The sequence below is a fragment of the Leucoraja erinacea genome, chromosome 2, assembly GCF_028641065.1.
Source record: "Leucoraja erinacea ecotype New England chromosome 2, Leri_hhj_1, whole genome shotgun sequence".
Lineage (NCBI taxonomy): Eukaryota > Metazoa > Chordata > Chondrichthyes > Rajiformes > Rajidae > Leucoraja > Leucoraja erinaceus.
Window position 1 is genome coordinate 117,869,073 of NC_073378.1, and position 21,739 is coordinate 117,890,811.

The 21,739-nt window shown below is 44.5% G+C and overlaps 1 protein-coding gene across 4 annotated transcripts in view; it reads left to right on the forward strand.

Moving 5' to 3' along the window:
* Nucleotides 1-2,686: 2,686 nt before the first annotated feature.
* The window catches only part of dnajb6b (DnaJ heat shock protein family (Hsp40) member B6b), an 87,249-nt gene continuing 68,196 nt past the window's right edge, over nt 2,687-21,739 (forward strand). For 2 of the 4 annotated variants that reach the window (XM_055664518.1, XM_055664507.1), the window contains exons 1-2: nt 2,687-2,826; nt 19,525-19,622. In XM_055664518.1, coding sequence (XP_055520493.1) covers nt 19,558-19,622 — 65 coding nt within the window. In that variant the 5' untranslated portion in view covers nt 2,687-2,826; nt 19,525-19,557. The remainder of the gene's footprint in view (nt 2,827-19,524; nt 19,623-21,739) is intronic. The other 2 variants (XM_055664498.1, XM_055664526.1) reach the window with 1 other exon arrangement.

Here is a 21,739-nt window from a genome sequence, read left to right on the forward strand (position 1 = left end):
GACATGGGACAAGAGTCAGAGGGGATATATATTTTCATAGAAACTTTAAGCACATTCTCAAATCTTTTCCTCTGTCAGGTAATTTCTTCCTGTGAATAGAGTGTAACTTTTGGGAGTCTGATGTAAGGCAGGTGAACTACATCGCCTTGATCTTAAAGAGGGTCCCAACTTGAAACAGACATAAAATACTGGAGTAACTCAGCAGGTCAGACAGGATCTTTGGAGAAAATGAATTGGTAATGTTTCAGGTCGAGACCCTTCTTCAGAAGTTCCTTACTACATTTTGTCATGTCTTCGGTGTAAAGCAGCATCTGCAGTTCCTTCCTGCACGCTTCACCTATCCATGTTCTCCTGAGATGCTGCCTGACCTGCTGAGCTACTCCAGCACTTTGTATCTTCTTCTGAACTACATGGCCAGTTTAATGAAGCAAAGGAGTGTGATGAGGGTCTCAACCCTGGGCATGTTGGCCTGGAAGAGGAATGTTGGTTCACTTCTTCCAATGAATTGGGAGGACCTTCCACAGCCTGCGTTGGTAATTATTTTTCCAGTATCTTGAGACATTTTCTGTATGTCATCTAGATCTCTATCAACTGTTGGACCATGTGTTTTGGGCCAATCTGAGGATTGGCTGTGCTGGCAGATTGAAGGAGGTGCTGAATTTCATCATCTGAGATATGGGAATCTCCCATTGCCAAGGCATGCCATGAAACCCTTGTGTATTGGACTGGATCTGGAACAACCTCTCCCAATGCCCGAGGTAAACTATGGCATTGTGTGTTGGAAGGAACTACAAATGCTGGTTTAAACCGAAGATGGATACAATAAGCAGGAGTACCTCGACCCAAAACATCACCTATTCCTTTTTTCCAGAGTTGCTGTCCGACACGCTGAGTTACTCCAGCTTTTTGTGTCTATCTTCAGTTTTAACCCATGATATTATCTGAAGAACGGTCCCAACCTAAAGCATCACCAATCCATGTCCTTCACATAGGTGTTACAAAACTTACCTTCAGCGGCGCTGTAATTCTGCCACTGGCCGTGTGCGCGATTTTGGTGCGTTTGAGGGGGGAGGTGGGGCGGGGTTAAAACGGGTTTTTTTCCCCGACCTGGTCCTGAATTATATTTGTTGGAGTGCAAGATTTTGCTACAGAATCGTTCCTACGGCCGTTCTGTGTCTTTTTTAAAAAAAATTCACCCGACAAGTTAATCGCTGGAATGATTTTAAAAGCAGCTTCTGAAGCCGTCAATGCCGACAACTGGGACGGATTTTATGGAGGACCAGGTAAAAGAAAGTTGTTTATTTTTATGTATAAAAGTGTTTCTTAAGATATATTTAATTCACATTTTAAGTTGCGAAACGGTGATTTTTCCCCCCGAAGAACCGGCAGTGTATTTGCTGCAAATATGGGGGTATAAATTCACCGCAACCTCAACGTTCTAAATGGTCCCGTTCCAGGGAATCCCACTCGCAAGCTGATTTAAATGGCCATTAATTTACAGGTATTAAACATTAAATTCCTTCCATTTTGCCTATAAACCCATGACAATGAAATTTAAAAATTATGTTATATTCTGAATTCTTGTGTGAATGTTATTTGGACACTTAGGTTATTTAAAAATGTTAATCTATCCTTAAGAAATGGATAGATGTTTAGATCTAGTAATTGAATTTTGTAATTAGCTACAATTAGGTAACTAACTAATTATATGCTTTAATTTCAAGTCATCTAAGTAAGATTGTTTCATATTTGTTTCAGAATGCTTCAATCTATAATAACTGAACATTTCTTTCAGTTCTCTTAAATTTTAAGAAAGTTATCAGCCTTTAAATGTTCTCGATCACAGCTTTGGTGTTAAGTCAATGAAAAAGCAATAGGGAACAAGATGTCAATTTCCGAGTATGAAAATGGCCATAACCTTTTTAAGGTACACAAAAATGCTGGAGAAACTCAGCGGGTGCAGCAGCATCTATGGAGCGAAGGAAATAGGCAACATTTCGGGTCGAAACCCTTCTTCAGACTTCTTCATAACTTTTTTAATACTGAAGATATGAAAGTGAATTCGGTGTCAAATTAAACTTCTTTTTTTTATGCTTTATCTGATGGGATAAATTAAAGACTTGATTTTTTAAATCTCAAAATTTTGTAACATTGCTACTTTTTTCACAGCTGCTGCCTGACCACACCCCGCCCCCACCTTTCCTGAATTACTCCAGCACCTTGTGTCTATTTTTTTTGTGTAAACCAACACCTGCAGTTCCTTGTATTGATAGTCATCATCGTCCTGGTCAGAGAAGGGGGGGAAAGCACAGCAACAACAACAATGGATTGGAGACTGATGCAGAATACCTACAATGGAGGGAGGGGTGGGGAGGATCAGCGACTCCTTCCTTCCTTCCATCCATCCCCAACTGGCGGTAAAGGGCAAGGGTCTCGACCCCGAATCCTCGTCGCCTACCCCTTCTCTCCAGTGGAGCTGCTGCCTTGCTGCCTGCCCGCCTGCCCCGCTGAGTTACTCCAGCATCTATCTGCGCATTCATTCATTCTTCCTTCCTTCCTCCCTCCGCACAGTATCTGTCCCCCTCCTCGCACCTTCCAGAATATTCCGCTATGACGTCACGACTGCCCCGGTGACGTGCCGCGGACGCAATAAGAGGGGCGGAAGTGAGGACAGAAGCTTCTTGCCGCCCCCATCCCCCCGCTCCGTTAGCTGCCGGCGGATGCTTCTGGACGGTTCCGTGGCGTTTACCACCGGCGACTGAAACGGTTGTTGGTGTCGCTGCTGAGAAGAAGAAGAGGAGGAGGAGGAGGAGGAGGACTTGGGAGGTGAGCACTCGCTACCCGTGTCGCGGCACCAACCAAAACACATTCTCGGAGCCCGGGCGACAAAATGGGAGCCAGCACCCAGGCCGCCCGGCGTTGGACTCCCCTCGCTGCCGTCCTTTATGGCTTTGGGGGGGAGAAGAGGGCTGCTGGTGTCCTTTACATGCACCAGGCCTGGGGCTGGACATCGGTGAGTCCGCCCGCCCATCTGTCTGTCTGTCTGTCCCCTCCGTGCGGAGAGGCTGCCGCTTCTCTTCACTACCCGCTGCAATCTCGGCTTTACGGGATTGCCAGGCTCGGCCTCCCGCCAGCCCGGCCATTTTGCAACCATGTTGTGACTTTGTGATTAAACTCCCTTTGTGTTATCACTGCCCCCCCTCTCCTCGCATCACCAAATCTAAATCAGGGCCCCGGCTTAAAACGTCGTCTGTCCATTAACCCCCCCGGTGTTTCCTGACCTGCTGAGTTAATCCAGCGCTGTGCGTTCTTCCTCAAGATCCCAACATCTGCGGTTGTTTATGTCATCAAATCTATTCATTCTGCTTCCCCTCTTCTCACCAGAGCACAGGAGCTGAAAAAGTTACAGCTACTTGTTTTACTTCTCACTGACCTAGCTCACTAGATTTTCTTTTTGTACCGTCTTCAGATTTTTTAAACTTTAATTTACTGTTTAAAGATGTGCGGGGCATTTTTTTCTTTGCTCTGAGTGGTGGACGCCAATAGTAGTGGTGGAGGCAGAGAAGCGTTTTCGAGGCTTAAGTGTAGATTAATTTAACTTGGCATCATATTTGAATATTGACCTGAAGGGCCAGTTCCTGTACTGTACAGTTCTATACTTCCCCCTCATGGCCATCTACCTGCTTTAGACCATTTCATTTTAAACCACCTTAACTTTTCCACGGCCCTTTCTCACTCTAACCTCCCCCCCTTGAGAGAATGGAGCGGCAGGGCTTGTACACTCTGGAGTTTAGAAGGATGAGAGGAGATCTTATTGAAACATAAGATTGTTAATGGTTTGGACACGCATGTTCCTGATGTTGGGGGAGTCCAGTACCAGGGGCCACAGTTTAAGAATAAGGGGTAAGCCATTTAGAACGGAGATGAGGAAACATTTTTTCTCACAGAGAGTAGTGAGTCTGTGGAATTCTCTGCCTCAAAAGGGCGGTGGAGGCTGGTGAATACTTTCAAGAGGGAGCTAGATAGGGCTCTTAAAGATAGCGGAATCAGGGGATATGGGGAGAAGGCAGGAACGGGGTACTGATTGGGGATGATCAGCCATGTTCACATTGAATTGCGGTGCTGGCTCGAAGGGCCGAATGGCCTACTCTTGCACCTATTGTCTACCTGTCTGAGGCCAGGCGCCAACTCTCAGACACCTACTGATCCTCGGACCATGACCCCACAGACGAGCACCAGGCCATTATCTCAAACACCATCATGGCTTCATCGCTTCCGGCTCCCTGCCCTCCCAAGCCTCCAACCTCATGGTTCCCCAGCCCCGCAGGGTCCGATTTTACCTTCTCCACAAAATCCACAAACCTGACTGTCCTGGCAGACCCATTGTTTCTGCTTGTTCGTGTCCCGCCAAGCTTATTTCCACATACCTAGACTACATCCTATCTCTCCCCCCCCCCCCCCCCCGGTCAAATCCCTCCCTACCTATGTCCAAGACATCTCGCATGCTCTTCGTCTCCTCCATGACTTCTGTTTTCCAGGCCCCCCCTCCCTCATCTTCAGCATGGATGTCCAGTCACTCTACACCTCCATCCCCCACCAGGAGGGTCTTTAAGCTCTCCTCTGCTGGTCCTTACTGAACAACTTTTCCTTTGACCACCCTTTTCTTCCAAATCCAAGGCGTAGCTATGGGCATGCACATGGGTCCCAGCTATGCCTGCTTCTTTGTTAGGTACGTTGAACAATCCTTGTTCAAGGCGTACCGTGGCTCTATCCCCGAACTCTACCTCCGCTACAATGACGACTGCTTTGGTGCTACCTCCTATCCATTTCACCACTAACTTCCATCCGGCACTCAAATACACCTGGGCCATTTCCGACATCTCCCTACCTTTTCTAGACCGCACTATCTCCGTCGCAGATAACCGACTACTGACCGACATTTTCTACAAACCCACTGACTCCCACGGCTATCTGGATTACACTTCTTCCCACCCTGCTTCCTGTAAGGATTCTACCCCCCCCCAAGTCCTAATTCCTACGCCGCATCTGCACCTAGGATGAGGTGTTCCAAACCAGGGCATCGGAGATGTCTTCATTCTTTAGGGAACGGGGGTTCCCCTCTTCGACTATAGATGAGGCTCTCACCAGGGTCTCCTCTATATCCCGTAGCTCAGCTCTCACTCCCCATCCCACCCCCACACGTAACAAGGACAGAGTCCCCCTTGTCATCACCTTCCACCCTACCAACCGTCACATACAACTTCCACCCTACCAGCCATCACATAGAACGGATAATCATCCGCCATTTTTGCCACCTCCAACGGGATCCCACCCCTGGCTGCATCTTCCCATCTCCTCCCCTTTCTGCTTTCCGCAGAGTCCGCTCCCTCCGTAACTCCCTGGTCAATTCGTCCCTTCTCACCCCCTCCCCTGGTACTTTCCCTTGCAACCGCAGGAAATGCTACACGTCGCTTTACCTCCCCCCCCCTCGACTCCATCCAAGCACCCAAGCAGTCTTTCCAGGTGAGGCAGAGGTTCACCTGCACCCCCTCCAACCTCATCTATTGCATCTGCTGTTCTAGATGTCAATTGCTCTACATCGATGAGACCACACGCAGACTTGGCGATCGCTTCGCCCAACACCTCCGTTCAGTTCGCATTAACCAACCTGATCTCCTGGTGGCTCAACACTTCAACTCCCCCTCCCATTCTGAATCCGACCTGCCTGTCCTGGGCCTCCTCCATGGCCAGAATGAGTCCCACCGCAAATTGGAGGAGGAGCACCTCATATTTTGCATGGGTAGTTTACACCCCAGTGGTATGAACATTGACCTCCAATTTCAGGTAGTCCTTGCTTTCTCCCTCTTTCCCCTCCCTTTCCCAGCTCTCCCACAGCCTACTGTCTCCACCTCTTCCTTCTTCCCCTCCCCCAATCCCCCCACCCCCATGAGTGAAGAAGGGTCTGGACCCAAAACGTCACCTATTCCTTCGCTCCATAGATGCTGCCTCACCCGCTGAGTTTCTCCAGCATTTTTGTCTACCTTTGATTTTTCCAGCATCTGCAGTTCGTTCTTAAACAGTTCTATGTGAGTAATCGGTCATGGGTTTCCTATGTTTCTGGTGTTCCTGTGTTTTTAGTCAATGTGTTTCGGTTACATATGGTTTCAAGTCTGGATCTGTTGGCTGTCTAGAAGTCAGCAAATGCAGATTATTTCTGATTCACTACTTCAGGAATGTAATAGTTACTTAGAAGAAAGTGGCACAGGGATTTCTTACCAAGAGGCATCACCAAGTGGAGTTTGAAAATGATGATAACAAGTTGTTTCAATATTTTAACAGGGATATTTGTATAATAATTTGATTTGAATGAGTTGTAGCTACATGGCAGCAACTAGTCTGTCGGCTAACACATCATTCTCGACTGGTGCGCCTCATAATCTATCCTGCTCCTTTCCCTTCCTTCAAACTTATCTCCCATCCTCATTTCACTTTTATTCCCCCTCTTTATTCTTTCCCACCTGCTGCCTTCCACCCACACCCCTCCCTCAGACTTTACTCATCCCACTCCTTATCTGACAGTTTTGTTTTGTTTTCACCTAACTTTTGTCACTTGGTCCACCCATCCACAACTAAAACCTCACTATCTTTATTCAACTACAACCTTTCATCCGAAAGCCTTGGGACCAGACACTTTTCGTAATTCGGAATTTTTCGGCTTTCAGAATGGAAGATTTTTAGCGTAGATTTTAATGGCTGGCTCAGTGGTAGAGTGCTCGGCTCATATCCGTAATGTTGCGAGTTTGCGCCTCGATCCCAGCAGTTACTCGATCGCGAGTTTGAGTCTTCAATGTAGTTTTTTCTTGCAGAATAGGAGAGAATAGGGAGAGTTAGGCTGGGATCATTCTCTGCGAGATAATCTTAGTGCAGGAGACAAGTGTAGGAGAGGTGTACTGACTGTGTGGGCAGAACTTTGGAAGTAATTGCCCACCATTCTCAAAAGCCGCTGTGTCTCCCTGTCCCACCAACTACAGAGGAATCCACTCCCCGATGGGCCGCTACGGCGACAAGTGGCAGTTCGCCCACAGCCGAGCTGCGCCACCCCAAGAACAAGACGTACCTTGCACACCATCAGCTTCTGCCCCTACAGTGAGCGTGTTCCTCCGGGCTTGCAGTGGGCCTGGGGGTTGGTGTCCCGATGAGGGGGCGCAGCTCGGGCTGTGGGCGAACTGTCACTTGTCGCCGTAGCGGCCCATCGGGGAGCGGCTTCTGGTGGTCCGGACGTCTCTCAGCTCCTGTCCAGGGGGGTGGCTGGAGACGTCAGGATCAACAGGAACCCGCTCCCTGATGGGCCGCTACAGCGACAAGTGGCAGTTCGCCCACAGCCCGAGCTGCGCCCCCTCATCCGCAACCCAGGTTCCTCTGGGGTTGGAACGGGGCTAGGCTAGAGTTGCTGCTAGCTGTGAGTCTCTGGGATCTCCGTGCTTGCAGTCGGTGTCCCGTTGGTCCTGACGTCTCCGGCCACCCCCCTGGGCAGGAGCTGAGACTGGGAACTGTACTGTCCTTGCCCCCTCCCTCTGCAACTGCAAACAACCCCACAGTTCCCAGTCTCAACTCCTGTACAGGGGGGTTGCCGGAGACGTCACAGCCCGAGCTGCGCCCCCTCATCCGCAACCCCAAGAACAAGATGTACCTTGCAAACCATCAGCTTCTGTCCCTATGGGGAGCGTGTTCCTCTGAAGTTGGAACGGGGCTGGGCTGCTGCTGGCTGTGGGTCTCTGGGATCTCCGTGCTTGCAGTAGGCCTGGGGGTCTGTGTCCCGTTGGTCCTGACGTCTCCAGTGACTGGCACTGACCTGCTGGCATCGCCGACGTGAAGACAGTGCAAAGCTCCCGCGCTGGTGCAATGGGCGGGGAGCTGGCGAGGGGAGGGAAGGGGTCACACACACATGGCCGGGAAGCAGAGGGGTGTAGGTGGGGTGAAACTGAAGGGAGCGACAATCTGCTGCTGCCTGCCCGCTGAGTTAAAAAGTTCCCACGCAAGACTCACGATACACTGTGTATCGTGAGTCTACCGTGGGAACTTTTTAACTCAGTGGGCAGGCAGCAGCAGATTGTCAATTATTAACCCTCCTGCGCAATATACCCTCACCTTCTCTTTTATGAATGGTTATTTAGTTCCCCTTTCTTCGAGGACTGACCGGAGGTTCCGCTGTCACCTCTGCAGGCCGGTCACCTCTTCAAGGACCTTTCTTCAAGGACCGAAAAAATGTCCGCCATTCGGAGCTTTTCGTTATTTGGAACTTCGGATAAAAGGTTGTGCACCGGTATTACTTTCCAGGTTTTGTCCCATCCCCACCATTCTACCAATTTTCTTCCACCTACTCCAATCAATCTGAAGCATCCTGACCAAAAATGTGACCTCTATATTCCTTCTACTGCTGGACCTGCTGAGTCCCTCCATCACATTGTGTTTTGCATCAATATGTTTGTTTTTTTTTATCTTAAGAACTCTTTGCGGATTGCAGCGAGGGAAGAATTTGCACAAAAACGTGTCTTGGCCTCGTAAACTTTCAAATGACCAGTTTTTATAGAAAGAATATAAAAAGTTGAAAGCTTAGGGCATATATATGGAATCATCTTTATAGCTTGTGGGTGTAAGTATCTTGCCAGTCCAGCTCTTTTCTCGGGAGATGCTGTGTGTCATGTGACTCATTTGTATCATTCTAAATCAAATCAATGGGTTACGGATTGAAGTCATCCTCCACAGATTTGAGTACAAATCTCGATTGACTCATTGCTCTAAAGAGTGCCACACCTTTAGCAGTGTACATTTTTAGATGTGACTTTATGATGAGATTCTGTTCCCATTCATTGAGATGCAAATAATAGCCATGTGCTTTCAAAGGAGAGTATAATCACAGTCGTATGACATGGAAACGGACTGTTTCTGGCAGATCGTTCCATTTGCCACCACCTTCCTTGCATTTTCTGCTCTCACTTTAAACCTGGACCCTCTAGTATTAGATTTGCTTATCTTGCAAAGAAATCTGATCATCGATGTTATTTATGTCTCTCAAAACTGAGGTTCCCCAGCATCCTTTTCTCCAGGGAAAAGCATCTCCGCTTATCCAGCAATAAATGAACTACCAGAGGAACTCAATGTTAGAGAAGCATCTGTGAAGGCAGAGGGATAGTTGCCATTTTGGTTTGAGACCCTGCATGGGACTGAATGTTGAGGGGATATAGCCACTCTAAGGTGGGATGGGCTGGCAGGCAATAGATGAAACTAGGTTAGGAGTGTAATGGGCAGATGGAGCCATGTGGGGTATGAGCAGAGTTGGAGTTGTGAGATAGTGGCTGATGGGTGATAGATGCAAATCGGGGGAGCCGGAGAGAAAAGGGAGTAGATGGAGCCAAGTGAGGTAGTGGTCGAGGCTGGAAGGTGATAACTGGAAACACAAAGCTGCATAAGCTGGAATCCGATAAGTAAGGGACGATAGGCAGATGGAACCAGATTGGGAGGTGATTGACATTAGGTGGGGGGGGGAGACAAAAAGAAAGAAAGGAGCATGAATGCAAGTTACCTAAATTTAAAAAATGGATTGAGTGAATGGTTGGCAGATTTTGGAGAAAATGCAAACTGAGGCTCCATCGACCACAATAAATAAGAAGCCATACTTCCTAAAAAATGGTGACCTTTCAAAAAGCTGTTTGGGAGGAGGCGCAGTTACTGTAGCTGTGGGAATTGGTAGGTTTATTATAAATGTCAGTAGATGGTTTGTCTCCAGAGATGGAGATAAATATCCTGACAACGGGGAGAGGTATTGGAATTGGTGCCAGTGAGTTTGAGTGCAGGGTGGAAGTTTGTGGTGAGGTTACAAATGTGTTCAATATTAGTGCAAGGAGGCATCATCAATGCAGTTATCGATAAAGCGGCAAAGAGTTGGGGAATAGTACCAGAGTAGATTTGGAACAAGGACTATTCCATGCAATCCTCAAATTAATTTGAACCGCTTATGATGACTCGACTTTTTCAGGATCTGTCTCCATCAGTAGACAAGCTATCTGAAAATCGACTATAAACCCACGGATGTATACTTTAAACCCACTGTCTCAGTCATCCACGTTGATACAAATTGATGATTCCAAAGCTGAGAATTTCCTCCAATTGACTGCAATATTTATTGTATTGTACTAGCGTATACAAAAGCTTATTTTTACTTTGCAGAAAACAAGTTATATTAGCACTAGAAAAAAAAATCAATTTTCACCACTTTATTTGTGGCTGAAAAGTTTTGAGGAGGGCCACAAGATTCATTTTTAGTTTAGAGATACAGCATGGAAACAGGCACTTTTATCCACCGACTGCTCCGACCAGCGATCCCCGTTCACTACCACTATCCTACACATTCGAGGGACAATATACAATTTTACCATGCCAATTAGCCGAGTTAAAGCCATAATTCTACACAGTAGAAGATTGCACTTCAACCACTCGGGGGGTGACACCTCCCCATTCTAACGCTTTGTATGTTGTGATGTATACAATATGCATTTGAGTTACTTTGTAATATCCAGCAATTAAAAACACTTTTTTAGAAGCTTGAACTAGTTTTGGAATGGTATGGAGAGGATGAATGAAGAAATCCAAATCCTAATTAGTCTAGGAAGCAACTGTGGTCCTGATTAATGTCATACAGTATTTTTAAGAAGGAACTGCAGATGCTGGAAAAATCGAAGGTAGTTAAAATGCTGGAGAAACTCAGCGCGGAGGCAGCATCTATGGAGCGAAGGAATAGGTGACGTTTTGGGTCGAGATCCTTCCTCAGACAGTAACTATCTTTTTGTACGTGAATATTTGTTACAACTAGAGGCCTAACTCCTCTTTTCAAGGAATTTCATACTTCTGTGTTTGCATACAGTGTGGCCATCTGCTTCAAGCTTTGCATTGAAAATGAGCCACATTCTGTCTACGTGTTCCACTTGGTCATGCTAAAATTTAACCCTGGTCCTCCCCAAAGATCATAGAGTGGAGCAAAATGGTCCACTCCTGCAAAATGCAATGGACTAATGTGTAGTATGGAACGGGGCGGGATTTTCGCCGTTTTAGCAAACCCGACCTGACCTCTGGGGAATGTGTAATCAGCAAAGATCATAGAGCCGAGTTTGGTCGGGTTGGTTTCTTTATTTGAAAATAGAAATTAGGAAAACTATCAAGGGGATGACTTGGTATGGTAATTGAAAAGTTTCTGAAATACAGGTGCACAACCTTTTATCCGAAAGCCTTGGGACCAGACACTTGTCGGATTTCGGACATTTTCGGATTTCCGAATGGAAGATCTTTAGCGTAGATTAGGTAGGAAGCGCGGGCGGCTTGAAAAGTCTGGAGCGACTGCCTCCTCTCCGGAGACCGGGGAATCATTGTAAATCATTGCATAAATGTTAGTCAGTTAGTTTGGAGGGATTTTATGTGGTGGTGGGGTGGGTGGGTGAAGGGGGTAAACTTTAATTCTTAGTCCCCTACCTGGTCGGCGACTCCCAACATCGCGGAGCTGGGGGCTCCGTCCGGCCGCGGGCGGCGCCGGTTGTAGCTCCGACCCCGGCAACTCGACCCCTGGCTGCGAGGCGCTCCAAATCCAGCGCCGCCCGCAGCCCCCAGTTCCGCGAACGTTGGGAGAAGGCGGCCTCAGCGCCCTGGAGCTTACCGCACAGCGACCCGGTAAGGCATTGCTCGCTTCCCGCTGGTATCCCAGCGCTGCGACGCCGCCGACTCCCAACATTTGCGGAGCCTCGCAGCCAGGGGTAGAGTTGTCGGGGTCGGAGCTACAACCAGCACCGCCCGCAGCCCCAGCGGAGCTTACTGCACGGCGACCCAGTAAGGCATATTTCAATGGCCTGCATTATCAGCAATTCAAACATTAAAATTGGCATGAAGGAGAGGGCAATGCTTAGGAAGGAACTCAGCGGGACAGGAGGCATCTCTGGAGAGAAGGAATGGGTGATGTTTCGGATCGAGACCCCTCTTCAGACTGAAAGTCCCTTTCCCGTGCCTTATACTCCAGTTTATGTACTTAACTTCATCCCGCGTTGAAACCGATCCCGGGGTGTATTAATCACCAGTAAATACACACTTCATTCCCTTCTTTTCATTACTTATATGACAGTTTCTAAAATTGGCGCACACAATGCTTTGTGGCCCGTTTGAATGGGTGAAAAATACAGCAATTCCAAATCTCGCTGCACTTAGCCCAGTAGAGTTATTTTCTTTACTCGTTTCAATGCATGTAAAAGCAAATGACAATACAACATGAAGATTCTTGTCTCCCATATCGCCTTTTCATTTTGGATTTAATCAATAAAAGTGATAAACGTTTAAACGGAATTCGAAATATTTTTTTAATTAGGGTAGCATTTTGGAGACTTGTAGAGATATGGAACACTTAATATTGAGGCGCCGTTACTGTAATCCGATGCTTAAAATGCCTGCATTTTAAAATCTAAATTTCTTTGCTGAAAAATAAATAGTTACACATGGTCATAACTGGTTACCCTATATTCTGCTAATTGGTATTCATATATATATTTTTTAAACCGCGTAAATGATAAATTGCAGGAACAACGTGTTTTTTAAGAGTTTACTTTAGTTGTGATTAGTTAACGGTGTAAACCATTTGAAATAGAAACCAATTATATTTTCCCAAAACAAGTCGAGAAAAAATGTCCTGAGTGCATAAATTCCTAATTCACAATCAAGACACTGAATCAAGAAACATTGGATTATAATTTGATTTTAGACTCCCAATACGATCCATTAGGAACCGCAACAGTTTTGCATGCGGCATGCACTTGGACAAATGAAATGCATCGGTCTTTAGCGATTCAGAACTGTGTTCTGTATTGCAACAATTTCATACATATTGAGCTAGGAGCTGAAGCGAGTGTCTGTAGTTTTAGAGCACGGCACAATTATAGGTAATCAAAAGAAAAATAATTAACTTTATCTAACACCTGGGTGAGAAGGGTCTCGACCCGAAACGTCACACATTCATTCTCTCCAGAGATGCTGCCTGGCCCGAATTGCTGATTTACTCCAGCTTTTTGTGTCTATCTTTGGTGTAAATCAAAGATCATACAGCGGACAAGATAGTCCACTCCAAAGATCATAGAGCGGACGCCATGACTAAAGATCATAGATTGGAGTGGTGACGGAAGCCGGTTACGGAAATGGCGCTGAGGATTACCCATGACCTACTACGGCTTTTTCGACGAGTGGGCTATCTTGCTCCGCTCTATGATCTTTGGACCTCCCTAACTTGCAGCTGCTTTTGTATACCTTCCTGCCAAAAACATCCTAAAGCAATTCACAAGCGATACCAAACATAACAATCAAACCATAGAGGGGGGCAGTAGCCAGAGAGTTGGTTAGGGAAAGATTGCTAGTCATAAAGATAGGGAGCAATTTCAGAGATTTAACATCAAATGGTAATACCTTCAATGGAAGAGCAATTATGTTGTGCTCAATGAAAGGCAAAATAGAAGGAGTGTGCATTTCTTGGAAGTTGCAAACTGGAAATCTTAAAATCCAGATCAGTGAGCCCAAGGATGATTGTTGAAGGTGTATGCATTTGAATGTGAGGAGTGAAATTGTAGATCATCTCAGGTTTGAGTTAAGAATGAAGACGACTGGTATCTACTTGTATTCTCAATTTGGACCTCCCCTGTTCCCACCCTTCCCCATTGTCCAGTTGCTTTCTTTTCATGCACCAACAGTGAAGCTGACTGCTGGGGCTTGCCCACTTCATGGCTTCTCACTAATTACTAATCGCCCTACTGGTCCCATTAATCATACAGCCCAGAGCTTATAGTTTATTTTGAGACTCTATTTCGACCTATTTTGAGATATTGTTAAATTTGCTTATAACACAAAGATGGGCAAGGGATTAAGTTTACGTAGATGATGTGAGGAGACTAGATGGGAATATTGTTAGCTTCAGTGAAAGGGCAAAGATCTGGTAATCTTGCAAAACATAAATGCAAAAAATGACATTGCAGAACTCTTGGGATTCAGAGGTCTAGCTGTCCTAGAGTATAAACCACAAAAGATCAGCATCAGCTACTGTATGCAGTTCGGGTGGCACAACTATCTACCGGCTCACATGACGCAGGTTAAATCCTGACTGCTGGTGCTGTTCATGTGGAGTTTGCACATTCTTGTGTGTGCGTGGGGTTCCCTCTGGTGCTTCTATACCCACCATGTCTCAAAGTATGCTGGCTGTTGGGCTAAGTGCCCACTGTAATACCTTGCCTCTGATCCATGTAAGCAGTGGGAGAATTGGAGTGGTGGAGGGGGGAGTTGATTGTTGTAAGGGAAAATAAGGAATATTAATAAAACTGAACGGTGCTTAATGCCATGGGGAATTAATAGAGGTCATGCTTCAGTTATATAGGACATTGAGGTCAGAAAAATCCTTGTGTTTGTGCAATACGACACTGCATTCTGCGACACTGTTTGACTTGTTCTTGTAATTGGAAAATCCCATAAGAATTTTATGGGACAATGAGCGAAGGGTAAAGATGTTTGCGTCCGTGTAGCAAAGCAGTGTTTTACATTTGTGTTTACTCCTGAACAAGACTACAGTGTGCTTCACAATTGGTTAAGGAGAGGGACTATAATTTTGGTAAGTTAAGCCTGGGCAGGACATAATGAATGGTAGTACCCTTGGCAGTGCTGTGGAACAGAGACCTACGTGTACAAGTAGGTATAGTTTCTCGAAAGTGGCTACATGGGTAAACGGGGTAGTGAATACAAGATGTTGGTTTGACAGGACTTGAGGTATTGTGCTGTTTTGGTCACTATACTGTACTAGACCAAATGCAGACCCGTTGGGTCTGCTCCCCAGCGCAAGATTTCACCACTCGCCCGTTCCCCCAACACAACCAGTTCCCCCAACGCAATATTTCACCACTCACGCCTAGCCCCCAACTGTGCAGGCGTGGCTCATTTCTCCTCATCCCCTAGCATCCCCCCCTCCACCCTCCCCTAGAGAGGGAGGGAGGGGGGTGTGGTAGAGGGATGTGGAACAGAGGGAGGGAGAGGGGGAGAGGGGTAAAGTCGGGGGGTGGGAGATGGGGAAGGAGGGGGCGAGAGAGGAGTGTGGACGTGGCAACTACCCTCCCTATCCTCTCCTCTCCCTCAATCACTCCCCACTCTCCCTCATTTCCCCAGGATCGTTCCACTCCCCACCCCATCTCCCTCCTCAACCCCTCCCCATCTCCCACCTCCACCCCATTTCCCTCATCCTCCTCCCATTCCCTGCCCCAGCACCTACCCAGGTCGTAGAGCAGGGCCTGGAACTCGTCTCGGTTCTCGTGCCCGGCCTGGCCCTGGCTGTAGACTGGTCAACTCGGCCATCGCCTGGGCTCGAGTCCAGGCCCTGACTTCATCTCCGGGCTTGTCCCTGACCCCGGTCCCAGGCTCGTCCTTGGCTCCAGCGGGGGGCTTCTTTCTCGGCCCTGGTCACGGCTCCATCCCAAGCCCCGAGCTCGGCCCTCAATTCCGCTCCAGCACCAGGGTCGGCTCCAGTCCTTGGGCTCGGCCCGCAGCACCATCCTCCCCACCAGGTGTCGGGCGTTGGCAGCCGTCGCCACTCCTCGTTCACCGCGAGCGCTGGAGTGCCCCTCCTTCCCAGAGTGTCCCGTCCTGCCTTGCAAGTTCATTGTGAGGAGAGGAGAGGATAGGGAGGGTAGTTACCACGTCCACACTCCCTCCATTTGGATTTTTTTCCGAAATGGGTGAGTTTTTGGTGCTGTTTTTAAAATGTCATGGATTAATAACTTCGGAAATATAGGTAGGAATGCGACGGGAAGATGTTTAAAGCCACCACGGGGAAAATGTGAGTAGGATGTGTGAAAATGGGAAGGCTGTGGCCTTTGGATGAAGGTAGGAAAACCAGATTGACACTGACACATCGTGGGCACAAACACAAACCATCGGAAGACTTTTAGTATTATGTTGATGGAGGATGTGATTAAGCTAGAGGTTGTGGAAATGATTCACAAGGCTATTTCAGGTATGGAGGGCATGATGTCGAGGGAGAACTGGACAGGTTGGGACTGTTTTACCTGGAACAAATGAAGGCTGAGGGATGACGGAGGTTTGTAAAAATCATGGAAGGCAGAGATAGGTGCAATTACATGAACATAAAGTGAGTGGAATAAGAGTATCTGAAGGGCAGTTTTTCCCTGAACAAAGGTGGTGGAAATGTGGAATGTGCAGCTGGAGAAAGTGGTTAAGACATTTACAACATTTAAAAATCACTGACAGATGTGGATTAGAAATTTTAGAGGGACTTGGGAAATTGCAGGTGTGGCTGAATTGGGCCGGTCCAGTTACTGTTCTCTGATTCCAATCCAGATGACGTTCATTTACCCCTTAAATCGTTATTTTAGAAATTTAATTTATTTGTTCACTTTAATTGTAGGGGAATATTTGGTCATAAAATCGTACCAAGCATAAACCTTTGCCCATTTAATCAACAGTGGTGTTGGTCACCATCTATTATCTTGCCTTTTTCCATCCTTTTATGTTTGAGGCATCAATTTTACTTGTGTATTTCCATTCACAGGCTTGGTTTAATCTAAATCTGAAAAATGAGGGTAAACATTTTAATTGTGCTTCAGTAGTGTGGGACACCATCTCGGATTTCTATGTTTCACACATGAAAGTTCTACAGATAATTTCATGTTGGCTATTGCGATCAGTTACAACCTAAATGAAAGGTGGTGGAGGCGTAAGAGGCCAAATGGCTGGCTGCTATTTCAAAAGCACATTAGATCAAGGATTGTCTCTGCATCTACTGTACAAAGTAGTAAAGTAGTCCATCCTGCAGCATAGAATGTGTATTGTAATACATTAGTTTTGGATTGGTGCCAGGATCTACAACTGGTATCTGAATTCAAACAACAATTGCAATTAGAATCGGCCACCATGTGATTCAATTTTATTATTAAAATTGATTCCTTTGAAATTTCTACAAAAGATGAAATCTAATTTGAATTAAACTATCCAAATAAAATCTTATTTTGAGTGTTTGAATCACGAGGCAGTTGATTGAATTTTCTCCACAATCTGCTGCAACAAATTAAAATTTGAAACTAAAATATAACACTATCCTACTGCGATATGCTGATCTGCTTGGTATGGTATTAATACATCGGGATGAGAAAGATCTGCAAATATAAACACAAGTCCTTCCAAAACATGAGCTTAAGCATTATTTGAAGCAAGATGTTTGGCCCAGTCCATCACAGGCACAGCCCTCCCACCATCTAAAGCATCTATATGAAGTGCTGCTTCAAGAAGGCAGGTATCAAGGTCCAGAAGCCTGAAGTTGCATGCCGTTGACCTGCACAACCCATATTTTCTCATCAATGTTACAGGACAGACCATCTCTTGTGCTACATGATTTTCTAATTGTGTTTTGCACAAATGTCTTGAGTTTCTTTTTTTTAATTGTCTTGCAGAATTTGTGTATTGTTTGTTTTTGTGCAGTCTTAAGTCCATGCGCATGTCATGCTGCTGAGCGTAAGGTTAGTGTACTGGTATCTCCCCATAGTTGTACATATGATCTCCACTCCACTTGACTTGATGTCACTGAATAATGGTACAGCCAAAAGGAGCTTGAGGTTTGGAGAACATTACCGACAGTTGCAGATAAAACAAAATTGCTTGAATATCAGATTTGTGACTGCTGATTACTCCACTCCCTTGTCACCATATCCTTTCAAAAATGTATCCATCCATTTTCAGAACATGACAATTAAATCTGCTATCATGGTTACTCCTGCCGTTTATTCCAGACCCTATCCATTTGAAGGGTAAAATAAATTCTTCTTGTGTCACTTGTTTATGCTGGCAAACTTGTTAGTTTGGCAAGCATTTCAGTTAACACTATTGAATGGGTATACAACTGGGAGCTCATAACATGTGAACCAAATATTGAAAGCTTCATTGCATAGGCCTGGCCAATAACATGTATGCAGTATGCCGAGTTCTGTTGCATTTTTCTCTGGTACATTTACTTCCCTAAAATGTTATCTGACATGCTTGAATTCTTGCAAACTTTTTATAAATAGAACAATATATCTTGCGGTTCTAATTTCATCCTTGGCACTTAGTTTTCCTATGACGTTCTCATTCATAGCAATCATTTAAAAATAGATGTATGGTCATGAAGAAAACTTCATAACCAGTCGCCCTAATTAATACTAGCATACCACCTAACATTTTGATATCATTGTTATAATTCATTGAAATAAATAACTATTCTAGGCAGTTTTATAGGCCGCTTTGGTTTCTCATTACATTTTCAAAGAAAATACTTCAAAGAGCATTGTGCCACTTTTGAAAGTTATAGATGGAAGGTTACATATTTTTGCTTGGTTAGATATGTAGTTGTGCCCAGCATTTTCACAATCAACACACGGGAAATCCGTTCTGTTTTGGTGATATTGTGATGTTTCATTTTGGAAAAGTGCTGGAGAAATTACGCAAGGGTATGATTCAGTGGCACTTTATTGTCATGTGCTTGGGTACAGTAACATTCCTTTTTGCATACAGTTTAGTCATCTTGCTATACATCAGGCACAATCATGTTTGAGCACTTTGATCTTTTACTTTTAAGGTGCAGTGATGCAACTTATTGCTTTACATTAGATTTGGTATTTCCTCTAATAGTGGCAGTCAAATCTTGAGCTGTTCACAATTGATGCATATACAAATAATTATTTGTTGGTAATTGACCCAACTTCAGAGTTCACCAAGGTTAATACATTTGAAAAGTAATAAACACTTGTATCAGATGTTAATTAGTTAGCAAACAAGTTCAATACATTCCACAGGACTATTATTTGTGTCACAAAATGTACAGCCATTGTCGTGTCAAGTTAAGCTGAGGTGTGATTTGAGTGAATATTTTTTACTGCTGGTGTTTCATCTTTTGTTTAGTCTATTGATCACTGAGTGCTGCTTAATTAATTAGTGCTTCTACTTTGCCCAAGAGATTTTGTTCAATAGTGCACTTAACTTTAACTTGCCTTTCTAGTCTTGCATTAGAGTTTAATGTAAAATGATGCTTTAGGTTGATTGTTCCTCTTCCTTTCTGCATTCTATGTTACTCTAATTCCCTTCATAACTATTTTTCAGTATTACTGGAATTCATTGTTTCAATGCAACGTCAAATTCTTAATCTTTGTTCAGTCGAATATTATTAATTACATTGCATAATATAAAGTTGGTAACAGCTTGAAAAATAGTAAATGCCAATCTTGAAATATTTCAAAACGATAGCAGTTATTTATGCTGACATGACCAGGTATTTGTACAGACATTTAGGTTTTGCCATTGATTTTTGAAGTGATGCATGATATGGAAATAGCCGAAAATTTGTCAACCTATTTCTGCTGGGGAAAAAAAACATTACTACTGAAATAAAACTTCTGACTTCTTTAACTTCTGTCATTGTAGGGTTTTCCATCTTAAAGAACTGAGTCGTTAAAGATGGTGGACTACTACCAGGTATTAGGCGTACACAAAAATGCTTCTCCGGAAGAAATTAAAAAGTCGTAAGTCTACATTGTATGCTAATTTTATATTAACATTGTTAAAGCAGCTCAGTCTGTTATAAAGCAAGTATTTAGAATGCACAAAGTGGTTCCTTGTGTAAATGTTTCATTAACCTTTTTCTCACTGTTTCATCCTCTTCCTTTTTGTATCTTTGCTTTAAAACAGACGTCTCATTCTAATAAACATTATTCAAATGAAGCAGGTGCTGCCTTGTTAAGTTACCTCCACAATTTAGTATATTTCTCTGAATCTTGTGCTTCATTTTGAAGTCGTCCCCCTCTCCCCTGTGGATTTGGCATACGCTTTAAAAGAAAACATATGTCATCAAGACATCAAAAGCTTTCTGGACATTGAATTTCAAGTATTTACATGATAAGTAAGCATCAAGCAAGTTCTGAATGAGCAATTCCTCACCCTGCATCTTTGATATCTGGACTCCAACAAGGCGTCTTAAGAATTAAGAATATATTAGCTGACTTCTCATTGGACTGCAGAATTAAGACTTTACCCACTGTTTTCTCATTGGATGGTTATGGTATTTTGGGTTTCTTATTTTTTTACGTACCCATTTGAAAGCAAATTTATTTGGTTAAGCAGGCCAAAACACTGTTGTTTGTAGGTTCAGAGCCTTGATTATCTGCAGTAAATATTGTTTCTTATGGCACACGCTAACAAATAATTTGCCTTTCTAATTATTTGTCCTATTTCAGACAAAGGGTATTGCAATTTTTTAGAATACAATTGGCTAATTTTGCAACATATAAAAATAGAAATGACAATTTGTTTCTTAATATCGTGGCATTTAAGAGGCTTTTAGATAGGCACATGGAAGTGCAAGGAATAGGGGAATATGTATTGTGTACATGCAAGTGAGATCAGTTTAAGATGAGTAACACTTGCATCCCCCCCCCCTTCTCTCCATCCCTCCCACACCCAAGTCATAACAGCTTCAAAGTCGTGTTGTTGAGTCTCATTGTCTAAATTTGTTGTCACCTGGGCCACTGCTAACAATGGCCGGTTTCCTTTATCATAGTTACTTTTTTTGCATATCTTTCATTCATTTGTTCCATATGGCTCTACATCACTGTCTATGTCTCTTGTTTCCCTTTCCCGTTATTCTGTCTGAAGTAGGGTCTTGACGCAAAACGTCACCCATTCTTTCTCTCCAGAGATGCTGCATGTCCCGCTCCCTGAGTTACTTCAACATTTTGTGTCTATTTTCAGTTTGAGATGAGATCAACTTGAAATGTTTGGCGCAAACATTGTGTCTTCCAAGGTCTGAACCTTTGCTGTACTATTCTATGCAATATGATGATAATTTAATGCCATCCTGAAAGTGAGCTAAATATTTTTTATTTTGTTTCTAAATATCCTCTTGATCTTCTGTCACTTGTTCAGGCCGTCATAATTTTCCTATTGTGTGGTGGTCAAAACTGCCCAATGTCCAGGTGTGACCTGATGAATGTTTGGTAAAATTATAAAATTATGTTTTAAGTCTTGTATTCTTTGTCACGGCTGATGAAGCCTGACATGCTATGTGCTATTTTTACCACCTTTATGTTTAGGTTTTATTGTCATGTGTACCAAAGTACAGTGAAAAACGTTATATTTCCCTTTGCTCTACCTTTTGTTTTTTCAGTTTCGTTTGATTTTCTTTATGTATTGTATCTTATTTGTTTGGATAGCATGCAGAATAAAATTATCAGCGTTATAGTGCAATTGTTCCAGATATAAAGTTCAAGGGCTGCAATGAGGTTGGGGAGAATTGGACCACACCCTAGCAAATGGAAAGGAGAGTTCAGAAGCCTGATAAGATAAGAAGATGCTGATCTTGTGGAAGTTATTGGAACTGTGTTGATTTTTTTTTCAGTCTCCTGAGGAGATGGAGGCATTGGTTAGCTTCTTGCCTGTCGCTTCAATGTGGTTGATTCATAACGGATCATTGGTAATGTTTACTCCAAGGAACCTGAAGGTTGCAACTATTATCACTTCGGACCATTGATGCTGAGTGGGCATGTACTCCAACAAGCTCCTGAAGACGACAACTAGCTCCTTCATCTTGCTGCCATCTACAAGAGACTGAACATGAAGCTCGAGGTCCTACTGTTCATTTTCT